We start from the raw sequence: 23,227 nt of genomic DNA on the forward strand, positions 1-23,227 counted from the left end.
GCAGTTCTTATAAACAACCTTGTTTGTGGTATTTTGTTATAGCAGGCCAGACTAAGAAGCTTGCATAACCAGCTCCCACAATGAAAACTTTGTTCCCTCCTATCTCAGCAGGAGCTGTGCTTAGCTTGGCCAGAAGAAAAGATGGCAGACACTGTGGAAGGTGCACCTGGCTGTCCCCCACATAAATGGGTTCCATATACCCACATGCACCATGTACATACACACTCATATACACACAACACACATACATGCAAAACTTCTTATAAAACATAATTGAGGCCCATGTCATGAGAGGGAGCCCACCCTGACAGTGCCCACCCTAGACAGCCCAAAAACCCATCATAGAATCAAACACGAATGGGGGAAAACGTCAATGAAACTCTGCTACATTCATAGCCTGGCATCTAGCCCAACTGTCATGAGAGAGGCTTCACCCAGCAACTGATGGAAACAGATGCAGAGACACACAGTCAAACACTAGGCAGAGTTTGGGGAATCCCAGGGAAGACAGGAGAGGAGGGATTACAGGAGCCAGAGGGGGCAAGGACAACACAAGAAAACCCACAGAGCCAACCAGCCTGGGCCCACAGCTGCTCAGACTGAACCAACCAGGGAGCCTACATGGCCCCTGCACATGTGTTACAGGTGTGTGGCTTTATTTTCTTATGGGACTCCTTGACCTTGTGGGACAACAAACTCAAAATTAAGTTAATATTGTGCAGGCTGGCTAATGACTCACACACCCCCACCCCCTCCTACCCCCCCCACCCTCCGTGGAGCCACACCCCTGCCTACATGGGCAGCTGTGGAGTCTATCCTGGGATGGAGGATGGTTACAGTGTACAAAACTGCCAGATGTGAATGGAGTCCTGCAGGTGTCAGGACAGCTGTGAATTCACACAGTACCTGCTCCTCCGTGGTGGCCCCAAACACTTTCAAGACCTCGGGAGGCAGAGGCAGGCGGATCTCTGTGAGTTCGAAGACAGCCTGGTCTACAAAGGGAGTCCAGGACAGCCAAGGCTGCACAGAGAAGCCCTGTCTTGAAAAACAAAAAACAAACAAACAAACAAGACCCCCAAGTCCTAGAAGTAGGACATGCGATGGGAAAAACTGGGAGACACCCTTCCATGTCTGATGCTACAAAGGCCACAGATGATTCCCAGCCTTCCAGATGCCAGAGGATAAAAGGGACAGGATTAAAGCTGAGCACAACTGTTGCTAGATAGTTGGTCCCATCGGGAACTGCAAACACCAGTTTCCAGTTGTGGAGTGGCTCAGCCCTAGCACACACCTTTAACCCAAGAGCTAAATAAAGTCAATGGTAGGTCAAGAGGCGGAGCAAGCAAGCTGCTGACAGGGATTAAACAGAAAGGAGGGGCCTAAATTGAGGGGCATTTTAGACAGCGTGGAGAAGAAGGGCCTTTTAATTTTTGGCTTTTTCCTTCTGGGACGTGAGCTGAGTAGGAAGGTTAGCTGGGTCCTTTCTCTGCCTCTCTGAGCTAGCAGAATCTCACCCCAGAATTTGGATCCTGAGCTTTTATTGGTAAAAACCAAATGACTGGGGCTTTTGTTCTTTAAAGCCACAGACAACCATATTTCTACCCAGCTGAACTCAGTCACCTTCACTCCCCTTACAGCTGTGTGGTGCCTTGCTGCAGCAACGAACACACACATGCACACACACACACACATGAACACACGCACACATGAACACGCGCACACACACACACACACACACACACACACACACGGTCAGGCACAATTGCCCAGGCTGGCTTCAGGAGCTCACCTGAACCTGGCCCACAAGGCATCTGCATCAGCACCCTCTCCAAGCCCTGCAGGTCACTGTTTTATTTTCTTACTGGTGATCAAAGGTACAAGGTTGCAAACAAGGTCATGATGCCCGCCTTGTTCCCTGGCCCTTTGGTGGCCTCCCTTAGTCTCATGACTTATTAGTCACTTTATTTTGCCAGAAACTATGGAAGTAGGAAGAAGAAGAGTGATTTATTTGCAGGGCTTGGTAAAGGACCGAGCGAAAGCAAGACCCTCCTGTCCAGCTCTCTCTCACCTCTGGCTGAAAAACTCATCTGAGAACCAATGAGCCCTAAGTGGAAAAAGCCAGTAAAACAACGCACAGAACGTCTAGTGAATTCTTACTTGTTTACAAGTGGGATGCTGAGGGCCCAGCCAGCTGCAAAGTCGGGATACTTAAAGACTGTAGGGTTCTCAGAGAAGGCATAATGGTGAATGATCGTTGATTCTTCGTCATGTAGTGCCTTTCCTAAAAACCATTCCTGTTAAAGAAAAAGATGAAGTATTTTTTGAAAAGCCATTTAATGGGAGGCAAAAAGCAAAGCTGTAGCATCAGAATTAGTCAACTAAATATCTTGGAAGACAAAGTTAACGTAAGTTATCTCTGTAGAATCCAAACAAAAATGTAATTAATGAGTACGATAATAAATCTATCGCAATCCTTATAGTTAAAAAAAATACTACCTTACAACTAGGAGGTGAAGTGAATAAACAAATTTTAAAAAGGAAGAAAAAAAAAAGAAAATACTAGCCACCATTATACCATAAATATAAGAATATTTTTAATTTTCAAAAATTGTCTGATTGCCTAAATCTTTGTGTATGCCATAAATATATGAGTTTTCTCATTTTAAATTGCTTCATTAGATTGTGTGTGTGTGTGTGTGTGTGTGCGTGTGTGTGTACATGTGTGCACATATGGTAGTCAGCAGACCACTGTGGGCCCTGGCATTCAAACTTAGACAGTCAAGCATGGTTATAGGTGCCTTTACCCTTTTCGACAACCTAAGTGGTATTTTTATAGACTACTCCACATACGAATATGAAGGCAAAGGAAACGGCAGATATATATATATGTATATAAAAGCATTATTTATTTCTATTTTATGTGAGTGAGTTTTTGCCTGTCTGTGCAAGATGTGCATGCAGTGCCCACAGAGGCCAGAAGAGGGCGTCAGACTCCTGGAACTGGAGTTACAGATGATTGTGAGCCGACGTGTGTGGGCTGGGGTTCAAATGTAGGCCCTCTGCGAGAGCCGCCACTTAACCGCTCAGCCATCTCTCCAGCCTCGACCACAGAGGTTTAAAATAAATCTGTAAAAAGTTCCTCCCAGAATCGTATTCATTCATTCATTCATTCATTCTTCATTTGTTCACTCACTCAGTATTTAGCAAGGCCTACAACAAGCAGGGGCACAGCTTGTGCGATGGAGGGGACGGAAATTAACCAGAACACATCACCGTATCTTACCTCCTAACGACAGCGTGCAGCTGTGGTAAAGCACAGGCAGTTAGTTGTCTACCAATACTGTTATCAAGGTTCCAGACTATTTTAAGGAAGGCGTCAGCGGAGACTCTGGGGGAAAGAACTGCACCTCTCCCTCATACCGAACCAGAACAACAATAAAAAAGATAAAACCGGAAAAATAACCGATGATATTCTACTAGGATTACTTTTAACCAGCACCAGGCCTCGTTGCCATTAAAAAATAAATCAAAGTTACTACGCCTCATCAGACGCACAGACACTAAAGGCAAGCTAAGGAGTGGGAAGGAAGAGCCCAAACAAGCTAGGGGAGGGGCACAGCCCAGCTAAGGAGGCATTAGAACCGGGATCAGTTTCTCCAGTAACTACCAAACGAACACATTTAACACCCGGAACAAGACCCTGCATTTGGCTTTGTAGGGATGGCTGGAAGATGGGGGGGGGGGGTGTTGTCAGAATCAAAAGATCTATTCCCCTAGGCAGATGGGGGTATTATTTTAATGTGGCTTATCTGTGTCCGTTCTCAAACAGTAGAGGGAAAAGGCCCCACTGGTTTGAACTGACCTCAACATTCTGTAATCTATACTCCGTCATACTACTTTCAAAAGAAATAAAACATCTTAGGCTTTTCTTCCCGCCCCCCCCCTCCATATGGAAGTTCAGAAAAGAAGAGCAAACCTCTTCTTTTGCCCCCACTCTGAGTTTGTTTCTCATGAACTCGCTTTGAACTTTTCCGTTTGTCATGCCAATTTTCATTAAAAACTCACTGTGAGTCACTGTCTCCCCTACAGAATTAGAACGATTGGTGATGGGACAATAGTCTCCAGGAAAAATGGATGCTCGGAAAAAGGCTGAAACCCCAACACTCAAAAGAAAAAAAAATAGACTTTGGAGTTTGCCACAAGTCAGAAGAAGCATAAAAGCCTCTTACAAATGGGTTACACAAAACATAGCAACAAGGCCACCACCTGCGCGCTAGCATCCTCTGGGAGGACGGGGGGGGGGGGGGGGGGGGGGGGGGGACGGTTCCTACCCCTCCCCCACCTCGTGGACTTCCCGTCCAGCTACATCTGTGGCTTCTCAGAAATCGCGGTGGATCCTTCCAACACGTAAAACCCGTAAAACCCGTCAGTATCAGCGGTTTTTACTACAGTAACGGACTACGCAGTGTTTGGAAAACCAGTCCACTGATGAGTATTAATTACCTAGCTCCTGCTTCTGCAAAAGCACACATGGCCTATGTCCCCAAGACATTCGTCACACATAACACACACATGTGCACACACGTGCACATATGAACACATACACACGTGCACACATACACACATACACTTGGGGGAAAACATTCCTACACATAAGACCAAATAAAACATAAAGAAATAAAAATACTTCTGTTTGTTATATATGTGCCTTTTCTAACAAGGAAAGACAGCCTACTGACTTATTGCTATGGAAAACTGGTTGTTAACTCTAAAAAGGTGTCGTTCTTGCTGTTGATGTTTTTCACTTCCTTGCGCTGTCAATACTTTTTTTTATATAAAATGGCTTACTTCATGTTCTCGGTAAGCTTCAAACCTCAGAGAATTTTATAAAACAGCTTTCCAAGTGAAGTTATTATTTCAAATATTTCTTCATCAAAATTACGTTTTCTCTAAATTATCATCCCCAAAGTCAAAACATGGTTTTGAGGTCACACGCACCTTAGACGAGTCGTATCGTCTGAGTGCTTCTAGGAGCCTGGGGATGTGTATTCTTGTCTCTTCTTCACAGAAGAAAATCCACGCTGAATTCTTGCTGTACGATACAGAAAAGCTGGCGGGAAGAGATGGGTTATAACACAGATTAGCGGTACGTATATGGCATAGCGCGGGGGAGGGGTTTGCAGTAAGACTTGACCCCAGCTCTAGGAAATAGGGACAGGTAAACAGAAGGCAGGGTGGCTAGGCTGTGCTGCAGTCTCACTGCTGCTCTTTCAGAGGACCCGGGTTCGGTTCTTAGCACCTGCATTGCAGCCCACAACCATCTGTAATTCCAGTTCCCGAGGAATCCAATGCCCTCTTCTGGCCTCTGTGAGTACTGCATGCAGGTGGTGCACATACTCACAAGCAGGCAAACACGCATATACATAAACTAAAATAAACCTTTTTTTTTTTTAAGAAAGTAAGCAAAAACTAATTATGATTAAGAACCTGTCATGGAAAAAAATATAGTTAATATAGTAACCACAAAATATAAAACTCATATTTATTTCACTTAGCATCTCAGGAAATATACAACCTCTTTTTTTTTTTTTACTTTTTTTTTTTTACATACAACCTCTTAATAATTTGAAAACCCTCACTAAGGAGAGCGAGAGTGTGGAGGCCCCAATGCCAGTGATCGACACAGTCTGAGTTAATGGTACTTACTGTGGTAACAAGGGAAGGATGGTCCAAGCGCCCTCCTGCCTCGCCAACTGATGGAGAAGAAGGACTCGGGGGAGATCCTAAAAACACAATGGCCAAAGAGGAGAGTAAGAACACAAAACCCTCGCCAAAACGCCAAAGGGTGCTGCAGTCTCAGAGTCAGCTTGCTACCCTTAGCATCCCTGGCTCCCAGTTTCCTTCAGGGGCTACCGCAGTTTCTCAGCAGAACTCAACCGACGTCTCCCCCACCCAGGCCCCCAGGGTGCTGCGTGTGGCCCACGCAGTGGGGCAAACTGAAGATCTGCAAACGTATCCAGGGAGAGAAGACCCCAGGGTGGCTCGTCAGGAACAACTCAGGGGCACAGAAAATAAAGCAGCCTTTACACACATGTAAGCAAAACATGTTCTGGGAAGCCCGCTGTTGGGACAAAAGGATGCCACCTATCTCACGGGCCAACTTTTTGCTTAAAGTACCCAAAAATATCTCTACAGGTGTTTTGCACCACAGAAACACCACCAAGTCTTTTAATACAAATTGTTGCCACTGGATATCAAATTCCCCTCGTTTCCTTCTTCTGTGTAGTATTTGTTCCACTCTGCATGAACACATCCGAAAAACACAATCAAGAGTTGGACAGACAAACACTGTGGACATGCTGAGAAAAAAGCAAGCCTAAAGGCTGAACTGACAGCTATCTAAGATAGAGCAAAATCAATAATTCAGGGCCTTGATGCTGTGGCTTCTGCACCAACTTTCATCACATTTGAAGAATTGTAATGTAAATACACATATGTGTATATATATTCATGAAGGATTACATGAGGACAAAACATCTATAAACTAATGATGCAAATATTGTATAATACTGAAATAATTATATTTAAATGTTAATGTGGACTACATAAAAACTACAGCAAATACTCTTAAAATCTTGAGATAGGAAGCAAGTGCTAATGAATCACAAAGTAGCTATTAATATTATGATTAAAGTACAGTAACAATAGAAACATCTTTCTGTTAAGTGGAGAAACTGGTGTGATATCATAAAACAACTTCCTATGTGAGCAAGGACTGAAGTAACCAGAAAGTAATGTTTGTTTTGCAATGACCAAATGATGAGCTATTGGCTTCCAAAGCCTTCAGTAAAGTCACAACAGGATTACTGACATGTTTTTAATGGAGGAGTATCTTAGTTTTCTATTGCTATAATAATACCATGACCAAGGCAACTTATAAAAGAAAATGCTCAGTTTGGGCTTGCGGTACCCAATAGACATATCTGTGTGGGTTCAACCCCCACTCCTGGTACCAACTTCTGGCTTTTCTATTGCTATGATAAGACACCACGACCAAGGCAATTTATAGAAGAAAGTATTTAGGCCCAGCATGGTGGCACACGCCTTTAATCCCAGCACTCTGGAGGCAGAGGCAGTTGGATCTCTGTGAGTTCGAGGCCAGCCTGGTCTACAGAATGAGTCCAGGACAGCCAAGGCTGCACAGAGAAACCCTGTCTTGAAAAGAAGAAAAAAAGAAGGGGAAGGAGGAGGAGGAAGAAGAGGAGAAGAAGAAGAATTTAATTTACTTGGGATTACAAGTTTCAGAGGGTCCACAGCCATGGTGAGAGAGTTACTGGAGGCAGCAGGCGTGACAGCGAGGCAGTAGGTGAGAGTTCACACCGTGAGGCAAAACCATGACACAGAAAAGGCGAGTTGGGAACGGAGTGGCCTTTTGAAACCTCAAAGCCACCCTCAGCGACACTCCTCCTCCAACAAGGCCACACCTCCTAATCCTTTCCTAACAGCTCCACCAACTGGGGACCAAGCACGCAACCGTGGGAGCCACCCTCATTCAAAGCCCGCGAGAGAAACAGGGGGCTCCTCAGGGTTTTACTTGTGAATCTGTATCCCACATCCCCGTTGCAGGACACGTATGACACCAGCAGCTTCCGTGCCACCAGCGAGAACACTTCACTGGCAGAGGCTGAACACCAGCTTATGAATGACTTCCCCACACTACAAACACAACAAGAATTTTTTCTTAAGATTTATTTATTTATTATTATGTATACAGTGCTCTGCTTGCATGTACTCCTGCAAGCCAGAAGGGGGCGCCATATCACATTACAGATGGTTATGAGCCACCACGTGGTTGCTGGGAATTGAACTCAGGACCTTTGGAAGAGCAGGCGGCACTCTTAACCACTGAGCCATCTCTCTAGCCCCCCACAACAAGAATTTAATCAGTGCAAAAAGAGAAGTCGGACCCTCTCCTGAATTAGATTCTATGGATTAACAGTGGACTAAGCCTACTCCTGGTGTCATGATTTTTCACTCACTACCCTGTTTGACATGTGTCCTGTCTGCTTCCACCTGTGACTAAGGGAAGGGGTAGGTTTCTGTCTTTGCTTTGTGCCTCTGCATCTCTAAGGAGTGTTTAACAAACGTGTCTTGCGGATTACAGTCCCTGACTGTGTGTGCTCCAGACAAGCAGCCTCCACTGTTACACTCAGGAACCTATCCTGACTAGGACATCATGCTCACCCTAATTATAAAGAAATTCTAGTCTAATCTAGCCAACAAGCCCTCGTGCTTTTATTCTTGCAACATCCTCAGACATACACCACTTTGAAATAATCAAAAGTCACAGTAGGGGCTGACGAAAGGGCTCAGCAGGTAAAGGTGACTGCCGCTCAAGCCTGGCGGGCGGGAGTTCAATCCCCAGGACCCACGTAAAGGTAGAAGGAGAGAACTGACTCCATAGAGTTGTCCTCTGACCCCCACACACGCAGACACACACTTTCACATGTACACGCACTCACACTCATACACACACACACACACTCATACACACATGCACACACACTCATACATGCACAAGCACACACACATACGAGGCAGGCACAATTATAATAAATAAAAGAAATTATTTTGAAAGGCCACAATAAGATTTTTCTATATCAAATAGTTTATATTTAACCTATAACTACAAGACTTAGGCCACCTTTAAAGGTGCTATGTCACCACTATGGCACCTTCACATACAAAACAAACATTGGGCATTTGTTTAAGAAAAAGGCTTTTTTGGCTGGTTGGGGTTTTTGTGTGTGTGGAGGTTGTTTGTTTGATTGGTTGATTTGGTTTGGGATTTTGGGGGGGGGGGGCATTTCTTTTTGTAGCCGTGGCAGACCTAGAACTTGCTCTGTAGACCAGGCTGGGTTCGAACTCACAGAGCTCCTCTCGAGTGCTGGGATTAAACATGTATGCCACCACACCCACTAAAAGAAAGCTTTTAATAAGCCATTGGAATGAGCTTTTGTTAAAGCCAGAGATACGGATGAGGGATAAAATGCTTGCCTAGTATAGCCAAGGCCCTGGACTTGATCCCCCTGCACTGAAAAGTAAAATTAGAAAGAGGAAGAGGAGGAGGAAGAGGAAGAAGAGGCGCTGGGAGATGGCTTAGTGGGTAAGAGTGCTCCCTGAGCGAGCACAAGGACCTGAGCTTGTAGCCCCCGCATACACATAAAAGCGAGAGTGGCTGTGCATGCCCGACCCCAGCAATGTGCTGGGCAGAGACAGGAGGGCTATCTCGGTCACTGCCTAGCCAGCCCAGCAGAAGAAACAGCAAGGTCCAGGGTCAGTGAGAGAGCCTGCCTCAGGGGAGTAGAGCAGAGAGGGGGCAGAACACAGTACGACCTCCTCTGGCCCGCATAGTTGTGTGTACCCATAAATGCACACTCACAGACTCACACAACACATGCACACACTCACACATGCACACCCCACACAGACTCACACAACACACGCACACACGCACACACGCACACACACACACATAGACTCACGCTCACACATGCACACCCACACAGACTCACACACACAAACTCACACTCACACATGCACACCCCACACATAGACTCACACAACACATGCACACACTTATACATGCACACACACCCACAAACATGCCCATGCATACATATATGCACACACAAACATGCACGCGCATGCACACAAGAGAAAGTTCATTGCTGGCAGCCACTGGCGGCTTACGCCTGCAAGCCTAGCTTACAAGAAGCTGAGGGGTGCTACCAACTCAAGCCTGGGCCACAGAGTGAGTACCAAGTCTAAGAAGATAAGGTGGAGGGGGAGGAGGAGGAAGAGGAGGGAGGGGGAATGAGGCAGAATGTGGGAAAGACTGTAAGCTTTGTCACAGGTAAAAGCAATCTTGGCAGGCTTTACCCTTGGACACACCATGGATACCTTGAGATAGAATGGGTGGAGCCACCCTGGCCCTGGAATTCAGGAAGCAGACCTGGGGACTCCACCTGGACTACTGCTTTTCTAATCGCCCCTCAATGGGAGAAGGAGACCACCCTCCACCCATGACACAGACAAGCGGAGAGGAGAGAGCAGCAGCAGGTTTAGACCGGGCTTGAGCACACATGGATCAGCAAACAGGCTGGACCAGCACGCAGGCCAGAGTGACACCTAAGGACCCGTCCCGTGGAACGGATACTGGAAGGTTCACTCTTTTTTCCCCTTTAACCTTTTTTCCCTCTTGTGCAAGCTAGTTGGGTTGTATAATAAAGTTTAATTGTTAAGAAACAGAGCCTACAGCAGAAGAAAATCTGGAAATAAAAAGCCAAGAAGAAAAAGAAAACGCTGCATCAGCTTTGCCTTGGAATAGTTATGCTGGGGACAGTAGCGGTGCTCCCACCACCTAAGGACGCCTGGCTTCCAGCCACAGCCAGATCTAAAAGGCTGTGCAATTGTGTGCACACAGGGACGTAATGACACAGCAGAAGCTGACCAAACGTGGGGAGATGAAAGGGGAGGGGACCACAAAGGCTGAGCACAGTCCTTTCCGCCCGTCACCGTGATCCCTGTGTTTGAACCGAAGCCCCTGGGTTTTGCATCAGCACTTCCTTTGAACTCCTTTTTTTTTTTTGCAAGGCACATGCTTGTAGTCAAAGCAGCTTGTAGTGAAAGCAAAGCAATTTAAAGCCGGCAGCCCGATTCGTGAATGGGTCCCAGGACATGTACAAGCCGTGGTCTCCACTCAGAAAGGGGCATTGATGCCAGAGTCACGGCTGAGAAGTGACTTGTCCATCTGTTTCTTGTGCGGTGAGGACTCTGCATATGCTGAGAAAACACTGCCCCACGGAGCCCGGGACCAGCCCGACACTACTAATTTTAACATAGAAGGGAACTATGAAGATTTTATGTCTAGAGATATTAATGGGACAAATGAAGAGGCTAGCATATGAATATACATCAAAACAGATGAATATTAAAATTGCTATAAATAATTTTAATCATTTCACAAATTTAACTTTCCCTGCCTCTGTCTGGAAAAAAAAATCCAATGATTCAATTCAATTGCTGCTCATCTCTTCTTTCAAAATATATACTTTATTTGTCTATGTGTGAGCCTGTGTGTGGTGTGTGTGTGTGTGTGTGTGTGTGTGTGTGTGTGTGCACCACACATATACAGGAGCCCTCAGAAGCCAGAAGAGGGCATTGGATCCCCAGAACTACAGTTACAGGTGGTTGTGAGCTCCCACATAGGTGCCAGGAACTGAACCCAGGTCCTCTGCAAGAGCAGCCAGTGCTACTAAATGCTGAGCCACCTCCCCAGCCCTTGGTCGCTCGCTCTTTATCCGCAGATATTCCTCAGCCATTGTATTTTGTCCTTACATCATTTGTCCTTACATCATTGAGCTGAGCTTTGAAGAACAAGACTTTGTGGTCCCACCGCCCCTCTCTACAGACCCAAATGCCTAGACGCTTGCAGGAATTAGGTGAAGATGCTAAGAGCCTGAAATCTAAGCCCAGCTCCCGTGTAGCCCTCGGGCTAGGCCAACAAATAAACTATAACGAAAAATTCACACTGGGTGTGGTGGTGCACGCCTATAATCTCAGCACTCGGGAAGCAGAGGCAGAGCTCTGTGAGTTCAAGGTCAGCCTGGTCTACAGAGCAAGTTCCAGGATAGCCAGGGCTACACAGAGAAACCTTGTCTTGAATAAAAGTTTTAAAAAATCACATCTGCTTATTATTATAACTCCTTCTGTAAGGTATTTACTTATTGTCATAACAGGGATATATGATATGTTTCTTGGAACATACATGAGACAGATTTATAACCTTTAAAATACAGCATCGTTTATAGGTTAGACTATTATGAGTGACACTATGCTAATATCCTTTCCAAGAACCCAAGTATGTCTATGTGTGTGTATATATATATATGTCTTTTCCATATACATGTCTTAATCATTAACTGTTTTCCCAGAAAGAAAATGTATTACAGCATTATAAATTTTATTTATAAGCTACGTACTTTGAACCGAACTACTAAATATGTTTTTATAGCACATATATATTTTAACTAATCATTTTCTCATAAAGGCAGTAAACCCTGGTTTAAAGACCTGATTTCTGGAGGCCAAGTATTCCCTCTGAATCTTAGTCTTTTCTTTTTTTCTTTTTCTTTTTCCTTTTTTTTTCTCCTGAGCCATGTGACTTTCAGTAAGCTCCCTGAACTAGCTGTGGGCTGTTCTTTCCTGAAATGAGCTAACACAACAGTCAGGGGACCAGCTGAGTCACTGCCTGCCAAGAGCCTAGTAACCAGCAGGTATTGTTGCTGGTTTTACAGTCTGCACACCAGGCGCAACGGTCTGAATGACATTGAGAATGTCCCCACATGAGCTCATGTGTCCGAACCTTGGTGGCTCGGTTGTTGGTAGTGATGTTGGGGGGGTGGGAGGGGCAGGAGGGGGTCTAGATTGGCCTTGCTGGAAGAAGTATGTCACTAGAGGCCAGCTTTAAGGCTTCAAAATCTCTATAGCACTCTCAGTGCTCTCTCTCTCTCCCTCCCTGTCTCCCGCCCCCCCTTCCTCCCTCCCCCTTCCTCCCTCCCCCTTCCTCCCTCCCCCAACCCCTCCCTCCCCCTCCCTCTCCCTTCCTCCCTCCCCCTTCCTCCCTCCCCCCACCTCTCCCTCCCCCTCCCTCCCTTCTCTCTTTTGTACTTGTATTTCGTATGTGAGTTCTCAGCTCGCTGTTCCAGCCGCCATGCCTGCTGCTTGCCACCTGCCGCCATGCCCTCCTCACCAACGTGGACTCATTCAAACCCTCTGGGACAATACGCCCATAAAACCTCTTTCTTTCCTAAGTTGCTTTGGTTTTGTGGTGTCGTGTCACAGCACAGAACAGTAAGGAACGCACGCCAGGCATGACTGGAGGATTATAATCAGGAGCTGCAAAAGGAGCCACAGTGTTCCTGTCCGCTTGAGGCTCGCATGTCATAGCAGAATGTTCAGGAGACCAGCAAGGACCTACACTGTGAAGGCATAGTCGAGGGCATAGTAAAGGGATGGCCTGAGAGGCTGCTGCTTACTAACGGACACGCACTACCGCCATGTGCCTGCCATGCAGACCTGCAACACGTGACTGGCTGGGGGGTGAAGTGAGCTCGTGCCTGCAAATGGCAGAACACGGTGCGTGACAAGGCCTAGGAACAAAAGGGACGGCCAAGCACGCACAGTAAAAATCAGCCGATTCCAACTGCGCTCCCTGCCAACTGTCTCCCCGCCAAGCCCAGGCCCCATCACACACCACCTTCCCAAACACGAGCTCAGCTTCTTAGCTCAGAGTAGCATATCTTTCCTTTCTTCATCCACTCACGTGTCCAGTCAAATCTCGTCTCCTGCTCACATCCACAGGTACTGGGGCAACCTACAATATCAAGGCTTGCTGCAAACGCCACTGTAACTTTCGCAGTTATGTCTTTCCAGGCGTGCTTAGAAGTGTCCTTACTTGCGTTCTCGGGGTGTCATGCTGGTACAGACCCACGTAGCAATCCAGCCATCTGGAAGCACGTGTTGCCCCTGACACAGAGCAGGGCATCGTCCCGAGTGACATGCAACCCTGCTGACATCACCTCACCATCTGCATGGGGCACTGCTCTCAGGGGCTCACCTGCATGTGCTGACTCTTCCCTTGGTTCCCCCCTCCCCTCCCCCCCTCCTGCCCCCCACCCCTTGGCTCCACTGACACAGACACTGATGCTGAGTCTGAGACCAGAGCCCTGAAGCAACCCACTTTTTCAGGTCCCTGACTCCACACCCACTGACCGTGGGGCATCACGTGGAGCCTTGCACACTCCGGAAAACAGAACATCTGCCACCTGTTTCCTTCATGGCCTTTCTCATTAGCTGCCAATGTGACAGAGCCTAGGGACCTCTGAGGGAGTCTCAGCGGAGGGACTGGCCAGAGCAGACTGTGCTATTGTCCTGTCTGTAAGAGACGGTCTTGATTGCTGATCAGTGTAGGAGAGCCCAGGCCATTGTGGGCGGCACCAATCCTAGGCAGGTGGACTTGGGCTGCATAAGAAAACGGGCTGAGTGTGAGGCAGAGCATGAGGCAGCCTGTGTTCTTCCGTGGGCTCTCCTGCAAGTTCCTGCTTGAAAGTTCCTGCCTCGACTTCCCTCAGTGACAGACTGTGAAACACAAGTCAAAGAAAGCCTGTCTTCTAAGTTGTTTTTGGTCACGGTATTTAATGACAGCAACAGAAAGCAAATAAGAACACTGAGCAAGCCCTGGGTTTCTCCAGACTCACACAACGAACACCTCAGGTGCTGGCCAGCCAAAAGCGGACAACCAGCACCACAGCATGGCTTCTCAGTCATGCAAAGACTCCGTTGCTGCTGGGCCTCCACCGTGAGTCACAATGTGATTTCTAAACCTGTGACCAAGCACAGGGAATAACTTATTGGCAAGGCGAAGGCTCCGTCAGGTTTTAAATAAGGCGGAGAGTCTCCCCACCACAGAAGGCGGTACAATTAGAAGGTATATGGTAGGAGTGGAGCTCCGCTGGGGCCCGAGTGCAACAGTCTGCCCCGACGCAAACGAAGCTTCCCTCGCCAGCAGTGTTTTCTCTAGTGCTAGATTGAGAAACGGAGTCTAACCCGTCCGCCATTCAGCCCAGTCTTTAGCCTGCAGCATCATTCTAAGCTTTGTCCTCCTGCTCCTCCCGGCCCCTCCCAGGACCGCCAGCAATAATTTCCTTCCCTCTACAGAACCTCTTCACTGTGCTAAACATCCTCAACGCTCTCATCGTGGCATCTTTGGGACGGGGCCTGGACCCTTGCTGGACCAGGAAGTGCTAACATGACATCATTAGCTGTTCTGTCTCCTCTGCTTGGTTCTTTCAACTTCGTCTCACAGAAGCCCCTTCGGTTTCCATCACTGTAGGCAGGACACCTGGTAACTGGATTCCATATTCCAGAGGGCGAAACAAAAAAACAAGGCTCAGACGGCTGCTTTCCTTTATATCCCAACAGAGCTGTAAGGAACAAGAATTCTCACACAGGCAATCCCTCGGAGAAGGAACTGTGCTGGCTTCAAAACACAAAAGTCAAATCGCAATCGGCAGCCAGAAGCCGAGGACCTAACAGGCATTTTAAAAGAAATCAACTCAAGAGCATGATTTATTAAGAAAGCGCTTGAAAACGCTTCTTTGGGGGGGGCCTTCCCTCACTTAGATCTTCAACTGCGCCTGTGTGTTGTATCACTTCACAGCACTTCTCCATCTCTAGAACAGGGAGCAAAAGGGGGGAGTGGTGGCATCCCCTCAAAATCTGCATTCTCCTGTCTTCCTCAATCAACAACAGTACCCATGGCCGCAGAGCTCTCCTCCCTCCAATCTAACCTCAAAGGACCCCAGTTTGCCCCGGCACGTGCTTGCCGTACCCCACAAGGGTTCAAACTCCAGACCCCGCTAAGCAGCCCACTGTTGCCTTCCAGAACGATGCTCTAACTCCCTCCACACCCTCCAGGTGATTTCGCCTCCCTCTGTCACCTAATTTCACAGAAGCCTGTCCCTGCATGGTCTCCAATACCAACACCACCAGCTCACTGGCTATCTAGGGCAATGCTTCTTAAACCGGGTTCCATGGACATCACGGTTTTCATAAGCCTGTGGGTTGGCTCAAAGCTCCTCTTCACATAAACACTGGTCCAAGAAAGCCACAGTCGCCCCCCCCACACACACACACTACATGGGCACAGTAACCTGAGCGTTCTGCACTTCCAATCCCCTCCTAATGACCACAGTGCACAGCACACAACTGTCCGCCTTCAAAGTAACTCAGAGAACTAGAAGATCGCTTCCCCAGGTTTCTCTGTGACCCTGGGAACCTGCTTCAATACAAGCAGGAATATTCTAGAATGCAAGAATAGTAGCTCCAGCCCGGTGTGGTGGCACACACCTACAATCCCAGCACTCGGGAGGTAGAGACAGGTGGATTGCTGTGAGTCTGAGGCCAGCCTGGTCTACAAAGTGAGTCCAGGACAGCCAAGGCTACACAGAGAAACCCTGTCTCGAAAAACCAAAAAAGAAAGACTAGCGGTTTCGCCCTACAGCAGCCACTCGGGGCACACTAGTAAATTCACACGGAGTCACCGTACAGGCGCCTGTTTCTTATTCATGCTGTAAAAGGGGGGCGGGAGGCGGCGGATTTAGTTTGTGGTTTTAATAAGACCCTGTTTGAGCACTGTTAGGGTAGGCAGGCCCCGGTAACGCCGCCAACGCTGAGACAGCGGCTTTCAGAAGCAGACACAAATTACAGAACCGATTCCATTTTTTGCGCCTTCATTTTTTGGCACACTTCACAACAGCGTGCAACCTGACAGGAGTGATGAATAAATAAACAGCCGTTCTGGGTTGCTGCTGTGGGAGGCACTGATATTTTGAGCTATGAGATAAATATGCAAATGATAAACGCTAACTGCGGATTGCCCCTCGCGGGGCAAGGCAACTTTCAGGAGCACGCTCAGAAGGCGAATCTCCAGAGCTCACGGCTTCACGCTCGGGTCCCGGGAGAGCACCTCCAGCCCATGCGTCGCAGTCCGGAGCACCCCGTCGCACTGAGGCCCCTCATCTGTGGTCCTTGCAAGCGCCCATCACTGTTGCCGCCAGACTGACAGCTTTTTCCTCTTCCCAGGCAGGCTGAGATGCCAACACTTCCCCCAAAACATGTCAATTCCTTGTACGGGTTTCCAGTCTGATTACAACTAGGGAGCGCTCCTGCTTTACAAGCCGCGCTCTCAGAGTCCCGAGGCACTGCAGACCCAGGGCTTGCTGTCAACTATTTTTAAACCTCTGAAGTGCCATTCATGGAATTAAACCAAAGTTTCAGTCCGGTATGAGGGATACATAATAAGAAAGAAAAAGGTCTAGGACCAAGCATAGCTGCAAACTCTGCAATCTCCTGACGGACAAAGGCCTTCCTTGCTAATCCACTTTTGAACCTGCCGAAGGCACGCAGCACACGCCATCGCTCCCCAGCAAATTAAGTCTGACACTTCAGATCCGGCCTCCATACATTAGCACTCACAGCTGAGCTCCAGAGGGTAACAGTAACAATTGATCTTATAGTTAGAAGGAGGCGAGGGTCCTCTTTATCACTTTGGGTTCTATTTATTAACGCAGAAATTAAACGCAGCCCGGGGGAGGGGGGTACTTAACGGCATTACTACCCCATGGCTCTCTAAATGTAAAACCAATATCGCCACCTAGTGGCAGTGAATCTCCTAACACTGAGGACGTAAATGAAGAGACAATAAAAATTAAATATAAACTTTAAAAACTAAGGAGAATCAAAGAGCAAGAAGAGCCAAGAGCTTAAAAAAACACGGAGGCAATTCTAAACTTTAAAAGCGGAGACAACAGACCAACGGAAACACAGTCTCTAATATTGTATTTGGCATTCCACCTAGGTACTGGGGGTGGAGGTGGGGGGCACGGAAAAGCACAGGTGAGTCCTGCCACACTTGGATGCACTCTGGGTGCAGGACAGAAGACATACGCCAGGGCTAGAGGCACCATGAAGAGGCCTTGGTGGAATGCCAGTCAGAGTTCCAGAACAAGCTGTCCAACACAGTACCAGAACAAAATTACTGACGGCCATGGCTTTTTTTTCTTTTTTCATTTTATTTTTGGGTGTATGTGTGCTTTGCCTGTCTGTCTACCCATGACTGGCATGCATGCAGTGCCTAGGAGTAGGTCTCAGATCCCCTGAGGATGGAGTCACAGATGGTTGTGAGCCTCTATGTGGGTCCTGGGACCAAAACCCAGGTCCTCTGGAAGAGCAGCCGCTGCCCTTAACTGCTCAGCCGAGCTGTCTCTCCAGCCCCCAGCTTTTTTTTTTTTTTAACAGAAGAACCTTACAAACATAAGTAAACAAGCTAGTACCATAAGCGGGGGTTACTTTACGACTCCTCCCCCAGCCCCTCAATCTAGGACATCTGTGGCAGGGCACTCAGAGACTAGGAGTTAAATGGCGCTTGCTGGGGGCTACAGAGAAGGAAGGCAGCGGCCAGGGGTGTGTGGCGGGGGCTGTTGTTTAGAGATTCACGGTATTAGCTTTATGAGATAAAAGGGCTCTGGAGATTCGCTGCCAACAGGAGTCCAGCTGATGTGACTGAGCTGTGCCCTGGAGATATTCATTTGTGGCTGGAAAGAGGGCTCACAAGTACAAACACTGGCTGCTGTTCCAGAGGAACAGGGTTCAGTTCCCGGCACCCACATGGGGAGCAGGCAGGCTGTAACTCCAGTTTCTGGCCTCTGCAGGGTGTGGTTGTGGTACGCAGACATACGTGTAGACAAAATACTCATACACATTAAGTAAAATAGATGATTTTTTTTAAAATGCCTTTTAAAAGAAAGGAAACATCTATTACAGCAGAAAAGAAAGCAACTCAGAGGCAAGAATGAATCTGGGGGCTCAAGATAAGTCACACAAATGCAGCTGGGTTCTGAGCTACTAAAACTTAGCGAAATTCAACCTGTGCTCTGCCTTCAACATCTGTGGAAGAGAAAGATGAATTGTACCGAGTAACATCACAGACAGAAGTAGGACTAGGAAGCAGACAGCTGTGGGTGCGGCTGATACAGGGAACCCAATCATGGTGACACCTGCCTGCCATCCCAGGGCTCCAAAGGCAGCTGTGCTCGCTGCTACACTACCAATGTGCGCGCCTACGTGGAGATGTGCACACTAGTGCAGTTACCCTCAGGGGCCAGAAGAGGGCATCAGATTCCCCCTGGAGCTAGAGTTGTATAAAAGTGCTTGTCATTCAGGCAGGAGGCCCTGACTTCAGATTCATAGCACCCAAAGGAAGGGTGGGCGTGGCAAGGTGCCTCTAAAACTCCAGGGCTGGGAGGAAGACGGGCATGGCTGAATCCTGAGGCTCAACAGCCATTCAGCCTTCTTGGGCCTACTGGATGAGGTCCAGGCCTGTGGAGAGCCTGTCTCATAAAAGAGAGAGGGAGGGAGGGAAAGAGGGGAAGGGGGGAAAGGAGGGGGGAAGAAGGACAAGGAGGAAGAGAAGGAGGGAGAGAAGAGGGAGGGAGGGAGGGAGGAAGGAAGGAAGGAGGAGGGGTTCAGATTGCCTAAGAACTGCAACAAGGTTGTCCTCTGGGCTACACACATGCACAGGCTCAAACCTACACTCTACACACATATAAACACATACGCACACATCTACACATACACACACATACACACATCTATGCATACACACACCTACCTATACATGCGCACGCACATTTACATATATACATGCTCATGTATATATATATATACATACATACACACATCCAGGCACACACACCAGACACATACACCCAGACACACACACCCAGACACACACACCCAGGCACACACATCCAGGGATACACACCCAGACACATACACCCAGTACATACACCCGCACACACACCCAGGCACACACACCCAAGCACACACACCTGGCACGCACACCCAGGCACACACACACCCAGGCACGCACACCCAGGCACTGTGAAAGGTCACCACGGTTCTGCTTTACCCACTCCCTCTCATGAGAGGAGCTGGAAGTGAAGCTTGGCCGTAAAGCACACACATCAACTGTGCAGGTTTCAATTCCCAGAAACAAAACAAAACTACTAGAGTCAAAAGGGGGCACACGCTCTCCGTACCTGATCACAGCTGTGGGGTCTGGCTTTATGGAAGCCCCAGGCTGCCCTCCCCAGACCCTAAAATCAATGTTAACTATCCAGCAGCCAAAGCCCCAAAAGAAACAGGCAGAGCCAGGACCAAGCAGTCCCTTCTGTGTTCGTGCGCATGTAGCACTTTATATAACACACACACACATACACACATAATTTCTATAGCCTCCCATCGACAGATACCTAGAGGTCTCATCATTAACATAAGCCACGCCCTAGAAGCACTGACTACACCAAAGTGCCAGGGAGACTGCCAGATGTGTACATACACAAACACACACACACACGTACACACACACATACACATACACACACATACACAAACACACACACACAAACACACACACGTACACACACGAACACACACACATACACATACACACATACACACACATACACACATACACACACACATACACACACATACACACATACACACACACATACACACACATACACACACACATACACACATACACACACACACACCAGGACATGAAGAGAAAGAGTAAAAAGAGTGGGAGTAAACACACAGAATAGAAAATAAACAGTATTTCTAAGAGCAGGACGCAGGCAGGAACACAAGGAAAAGTGCACCGGGGCTCCCGCAGGCCTAGGGGATCCCCTCTCGGTGTCTCTGAGGTCATTGCTAACTACACAGGATTGGGGAAATTCCAAAGCCTGACTGAGGGAGTTCGTGCAGTTCCTGTTCGCCTGGACCCAAGAGAGGGTGTTCCCTTCTCCCTGTGGCACCCTGCACTGCATCTCAGGAGCGCCTCTAGTGGAACAGACGGAGATATGCAAGAGAGAACACTGGCCCAAGTGGGCAGCCTTGAGGGCCAAGACAAATGGTGTGTGTGTGTGTGTGTGTGTTCTGGGCTTCGTAAAGAAGACCATGTTTGCCAGCCATGTCGGTGCACGCCTTTAATTCCAGCACTCAGGAGGCACAGGCAGGCAGAGCTCTGTGAGTGTCAGGCCGTCCTGGTGCAAGCCGAGGCGGCCAGCCAGGGTACACAGTGAGACACTTTTCCAAAGGAGAAGAAATAGAAAGAGGAGGAGAAGAACGAAGAGAGGTGAAGGAAGTAGGAAGGAGAAGGGAAGGCGGCAGAAGGTGGAAGGGGAGAGGAGAAGAAAGAGCAAAGGAGGTGGGGGAAGGGGGGGAAATGTAAGAAAGCATCTATGGCCGGAACAGCGGACCGCCTTACCCGCAGTCTCAGCTGCCCCAGGTCAACTGTGATTGAAAACACGTGGAAAGTATCACACATGAGTGTCGGCTTTAAAACTGTGTGCTATTTGGAGACATACGGTAAAACGCCGGGCTATGTCGGTGCCCTGCCAGGACTCCCAACAGGCCTTTCTCCAGCTCACCCACTGGTGACTACCAGCCACACCAGACAGGGCTGACAACTGTCACACTACAGTGCCTGCGTGCAGGGTCCCCTGGTTTGCGTGCAAAGCATCGCGGCAACGGGCTGACAACTGCATTGCGATGTCCTGACCTAGCTAATTTGCTGTTAGATACTGTTAATCTCTAACTGTGCTTATGTAATATAGGTGTTTGTGTATGGGGAAAACATGGCATACAGACACACACACACATGCATGTACATTAGGAGGCTTAAACTATGTCACCATCCGATAAGGGGAATGAGCTACAAGACGCCCAGCTTCCTCCTTCAAACCACCTGTGTTGTTCAGGACACCTTGAGATTCAGCTCACGCTAATTTCAAATTGCATTAATATGCAGCTATATGTGTATATTTTTTCTCTCCATAATCCTTCTGTACACTATAAATCAGATCAAAGTTTCAATTAATGGCACCCAACTTTTAAAAAACACAGATTAAGAGACAGAGAGAGACAGAGAAAGAGACAGAGACAGAGACAGAGAGACAGAGAGAGCACACTATATTAAGATTAATGAAAATGTCATTTCAATGTGAAAATCGCCTTAGAGCTTGTTGCCAAAAGTTTGCGTGTTAATTATCTTTATTTCATTTAAAACACTATTTCTTCCATTTTATTCTAATAGTTCTGGCAAAGCCACAGGAGTCCCTCACAATCACATTAGCCTAATAATTAGATATATACGTACTATGAAAGAACATTTTCAGCAATATTCAACATTTAAAAAAGTAGTGAGTTCCAAAAGTTATTCTTACCTCAATACAATCGATTTCCTATAGATTCAGGAAAACATAAATACCTCTAGATACCCCCAGCCGTCTCTATGTCTCTACGTACCTGTGTCAGATTTGCAGCCTGTTTTAAAATGTTTCTTTTCAACTGTTCTGCTCTCCTGGCATGAAAAGAATTACTTTGACTCTGGATGACAAACACAATTTCTTTTAAGTCTAAAACAAACAAACAAAGAGTTCTCATTAAAATAAGCTTGAACGACAGTATAAGAGCACAGGTGTAAGGCAAGCAAGCAACAGACGCTGAAGGGAAATTCTACACCGTTAAAATGTTTATGTGAGCTAGGAGAGGCAACGTACTTCCCCCAACACTGGGGAGGCAGAGGCAGGCAGAGGCAGGCAGATCTCTGTGAGTTTGAGGCCAGCCTGGTCGACAGAGTGAACTCCAGAACAGCCAAGGCTACACAGAGAAACCCTGACTTTAAAAAAAAAAAAGTGAAGTGTATTGGTGTTTTGCCTGCATGTGTGTATGTGCACACGTGCATGCAGTGCCCACAGAGGCCAGAAGAGGGCGTCAGATCCCCCAGAACTAGAGTTAACAGCAGCTGTGAGTTGCTCGGTGGGTGCTGGGAACTGAACCCAGGTCCTCGGCAAGAATAGCCCGTGCTCTAAACCAGTAAGTCATTCCACCAACCCTGGAAATTTTCATTTATATAACTCCAGAGCCAATTTTTTTTTCTACTTTTAAAGCAACAGCCAAAACTTCCCTCCCAGCAGTGTCCGGCAAACAAGCTCACCACACTAGACCAAAGCTTTAATCACAAACCACACTTCTACCTTCGTCCCACCACCCAGTGACCTTCTGATAGTCCCAAGACAACCCCACACTGCGCTGTGCGGTGAACTGTGCCCCCCAAAGGCATATGCTGAGTTCTAACCCTCAGAACATAATCCTGTTTAGAACTGGGCCTTCTGGAGTCATCAGGGTAGATCATGGTCACTACAGAGCTCCTAACCCAGTATGACTAGTGTCCCCATAGAGAAGGGGAAACTAACTGGACACTTGGACATGCAGGGCGAAGTCGGTGTGGAAATACAGTAACGGTTATCTGCAAGCAAAGGAAGAGCCTGAAGAAGATCTCCCCCACCCCCATCCCCCACCCTTGCACCCCCTCACCCTTGCACCCCCTCACCCTTGTACCCCCTCACCCACACCCCCTCACCCCTCCCGTCCCCCACCCTCCCACCCCCTCCATCTCCCCACCCCCTCACCCCCACCCTCCTCCACCCCCCCCACTCGCCTCCCGCAGCCCTCAGGGACCAACCCTGAAGAC

General features: G+C 47.8%; 1 protein-coding gene across 2 annotated transcripts in view; it reads right to left on the reverse strand.

The window, feature by feature from the left end:
- B3GLCT (beta 3-glucosyltransferase) overlaps positions 1-23,227 on the reverse strand; it is an 89,379-nt gene that overhangs the window by 36,402 nt on the left and 29,750 nt on the right. For both annotated transcript variants that reach the window (XM_084762489.1, XM_084762490.1), the window contains 4 exons: positions 22,000-22,109; positions 5,707-5,783; positions 4,999-5,110; positions 2,158-2,294 (listed from right to left, as the gene is read on the reverse strand). In XM_084762489.1, the coding sequence (XP_084618615.1) occupies positions 2,158-2,294; positions 4,999-5,110; positions 5,707-5,783; positions 22,000-22,109 (436 nt within the window). The remainder of the gene's footprint in view (positions 1-2,157; positions 2,295-4,998; positions 5,111-5,706; positions 5,784-21,999; positions 22,110-23,227) is intronic.

The sequence above is a fragment of the Acomys minous genome (assembly GCF_964271855.1).
Source record: "Acomys minous genome assembly, chromosome: 16".
Classification (NCBI taxonomy): domain Eukaryota; kingdom Metazoa; phylum Chordata; class Mammalia; order Rodentia; family Muridae; genus Acomys; species Acomys minous.